This window comes from Priapulus caudatus, unplaced genomic scaffold, assembly GCF_000485595.1.
Source record: "Priapulus caudatus unplaced genomic scaffold, Priapulus_caudatus-5.0.1 Scaffold571, whole genome shotgun sequence".
NCBI lineage: Eukaryota > Metazoa > Priapulida > Priapulimorpha > Priapulimorphida > Priapulidae > Priapulus > Priapulus caudatus.
Window position 1 is genome coordinate 185,632 of NW_014577632.1, and position 3,673 is coordinate 189,304.

General features: G+C 46.7%; 1 protein-coding gene across 1 annotated transcript in view; it reads right to left on the bottom strand.

Annotated features, from left to right (window-relative positions):
* LOC106811758 (protein phosphatase 1 regulatory subunit 12A-like) overlaps window positions 1-3,673 on the bottom strand; it is a gene marked incomplete in the record, with an annotated part of 85,163 nt that overhangs the window by 25,607 nt on the left and 55,883 nt on the right. Inside the window, 3 exon segments of the mRNA XM_014815478.1 lie at window positions 313-522; window positions 2,025-2,068; window positions 3,011-3,156. Coding sequence (XP_014670964.1) covers window positions 313-522; window positions 2,025-2,068; window positions 3,011-3,156 — 400 coding nt within the window.

A 3,673-nucleotide genomic window follows, 5' to 3' on the forward strand; every position in this document is an offset into this window, starting at 1 on the left:
TCACGATTAAAAACATCTCTGTGCTTTGCATTAAGTAATGTTACAATGTGACATACACAAACAAACTGTGGTCCCCTCACTATTTAGATGTTACTAGACAAGTGAAACAATTGGTGTGAGTAGCATATGTCCGCACGCATTACATACATACACACGCACACACACACATAAACACGCACACACACATACATACACGCACGCACGCACGCACGCGCACACACACACACACCACCACCCCCACCCTACCCACACACCACCACCACCAGTGCTGCTGCTGCTGCTGCTGTAGTGAGAGGTGAGGCAGCATCTCACCTGCGGCGGCTCGTGGTTCGCGTAGCCATCGCTGACGACAATGGCAACCTTGCCCGCCTCGCTCCCGCTCTCCGACTCCTCGCTCGCCGAGTCGCCACTAGATGACTCTGACTCCTCGTCGTCGCCACTCGACGACGACGACGACGACGACGCGACCGCCGGCTTTCCCGTTTCTATGGTGACGGTTGCTAAGGGCATCTGCGACGAGCCCTTCACGACGAACGCAACGGAACAGCTGGTTATCATGCATCACGCATGCGACACTCGTCGGCTAGGCGGGGAAGTCAAGCATTGCTGAGCCCGCGCGCACACGCACCCACTGTCACCAACGCGGGAGGGCTGGGAGGTTCTCAAGAAGTCAGCACTCAGGTTCTGTCAATCACTGAATCATCGAATGACGTTCAATCTTGTAACCGGAGAGATTATTTCGAAATACGTCGTCGATAAAAAACATTTTGTTGCCGATTGGTGTTATTTGATCACGCTACACTGACGGACTGTTTCGCATATGTTCGATTGATACATAAGATCCTGGCAAGTTAGAGAGCACCAGCAACTGGCAACTCTTACAAATTCGTTCAAAAGAGAAGGAACCCAGAAAAGCCTGCAGTCATAGATGCTAGAGTTAGCACTTTCTAAACAACCATGGGGTGACACAGAGAGCATGATTACTTGATACAGTCAGGATAGCATATAATCACATTACATTGATTCAAGTAGAAATTCGGTTTTGATCTATGATCTTTAACTAAATAACTTCTCCAGTTACACATTTTACACTTTGTTATTTAACTTTACTTGATGATTCCGTGATTGACAGAACATGACGCCGACTTTCTCAAAATTCTCAACCCTCCATGTAACCAGGCATCCGGCCGGCACCAAAAATAACCACAAGGATATAATCGGACGACCGATAACCGCCGGCAGGTGGTGCCACAACGCATCTTTTAGAGCGTCAGTTACGAAAAACGCGTGACAGTGAGACGAGCGCGCGTGGCCCAGTCCTTCCGCACCCACTCAACTCTAAACAGCGTTATGCAAAACGGCAGCACAAGTGTAAAAAAAAGCGGTTATCGAACACGCAGTCTCAGCGAAACGAGACGAAGCGCGCGATGCAGGCATGCGGCGGGCGGCCGAGGGGTATAAAAACCCCCCGCCCGCGATCATCCCACAGACAAGACAGCCGACAGCTGCCGCGCGCGAGTGCCAGGGCAAAACAGCAATTAAGAGTTGTGGGCGTTTATCGTGGCAAGTCGCCGCAACTGTCGTCTGCTACGATGAAAGCACTACTCGTCCGCCATTCCACCGTTGCACGGAACTAATGGCAATCGAAATGCCGGTCTAATCATGGCTGTCAAAGTTCGATAAAATTTTTCGATTTCAATGAAAATTATGACACCCATTTCTCCATTTTTTTAACTTGTGATACCCAGCATGGTCTGATGACCTGATTAATAAATAAATCATATTTAATCAAAATATATTAATTTAACGCAAAAATTAGATTGCGTTATTCATGGAGATGCATACAATTTTTTCAATATGCATTTCATCAAGTAAGGAACACGAGAATGGCAATGACGAGAGATGCCGCGGGGCTTCCATTAATTTCTGGTATCTCATTACCACCATGGATCGCAGACACGGCTGCAAGTGGTACACTCTGCTGCTAGCAGCAAAAAGAAAGAGAAGCACGTGCTTCGACTTACCATAACCTTGCTTGGCTTCTTGTCTTGACTAGATTTCTCAGCCTCTGCAAAGATGAGATTCAACACGAATGACAATGACTGAGGAGAACGTATTGGCTAAATTGCAACGGCGAATACACTAGTCAGTTACACCTCGTTTATTGGTCCTCACAACAGGCACGCACGCATGCACACACACACAAACACACACACAAACGCAGGCACGCACGCACGCACGCGCACAGACACACACGTACACGCGCACGCACGCACGCACGCACAGACACACACACGCACACAGGACCGACCCTATACAGGTCACTAATAGTCACGCTGCTGCAGTTCATTCTATAGTAGGTTTGAGGGCACTGTCTGTGCTTCCTCCACTGCTTCTCCCACCTCACCCTCACTTTTAAATCATCCTATATCGGACTTTCGCTCCCAACCCTTTGATATCTTTACATAATCGCTTTCCTTTAGTTTTTAATGCCCAATCACATCACATCTCATGAGCTTTTTATGCTGCTTTTTTACTGCCTAATACTTTTTCTCAATCTCTCATTCTACTCCTGCGTGGTTGCACTTATCCTGCTGTGGCACACAACCCTAGTTTTACCCAACACAAAAAATACTCCCTACCTCCCCCATCCCAATTAACACACACTACATTTCTTCACAAGAAAGCTGCACTGTTTTAACTTAATTGCCCCACTCACAAGCACTTGGACTGTGTCAGAGATTTAAAAAAAATACTGCCATTATACTGTATAACTGTGCAGCATGTGATGGTAGTGCAGTGATCCTCTACTGGAACAGTTAAGCAGCATAATATATATATATGTATGTATAATTAGAATTTTTAAGATTGCATCAACACATAATCTTGAAATCCAGGTTCAAATGTCTGTCGCTCTACCCCACCGCTAATCGACGAAATTCCTATAATTGGGCCTGGCCCCCACAACCCTGCCAACCTTCCCTGTACATCATCGTACTCCTCCGCTCACCTGACTCCTCATCTTCATCTTCCTCGGAGTCCATCTTCTTGAGGTGCGGCGCGAGCTGCAGCTGTACCTGCGCGGCGCCCTCTCCCTTCATGTCCTTCTGCACGTTGCTGCTCTTGTCCTGTACACTCATCCTCGGCACAGAACTCCTGCAAGAACCCACACACAGCCGTGAGAGAGAGAGAGAGAGAGAGAGAGAGAGAGTGAAAGAGTGAGTGTGGGAGAGGAGAGAGGAGGGGGAAGAGGAGGGAGAGATAAACAGGAATACAGCGAGCAAACGAAAGCGAGAGATAGAAAAAGAAAAATATAAGTACATATATGGGATGAAAGAGAGAGAGACAGTGGGATAGATAGATAGATAGATAGAGAGCGATAGAGAAATAAAAAGAGAAGATATATATATATATATATATGTAAGATAAGAGAGAATAGGAGATAAGAGAGAGGGGAGAGTCACAGAGAGAAAGTGAAAGATATGGGGAAGAAGCCTGCTGCCCTACTGACATCTCACTGCCATATATAGACTTATTACTTATATTGTGTATACAACTTGTGGTTATTTCCAGTTTTCGACATCATGATCATACATTACAAACAAGTGCCGCAGAGCAACAGCGCTCAACTGACGTGTACTGTAGCCGGGTATTCTTCTGATAAACTCACTGG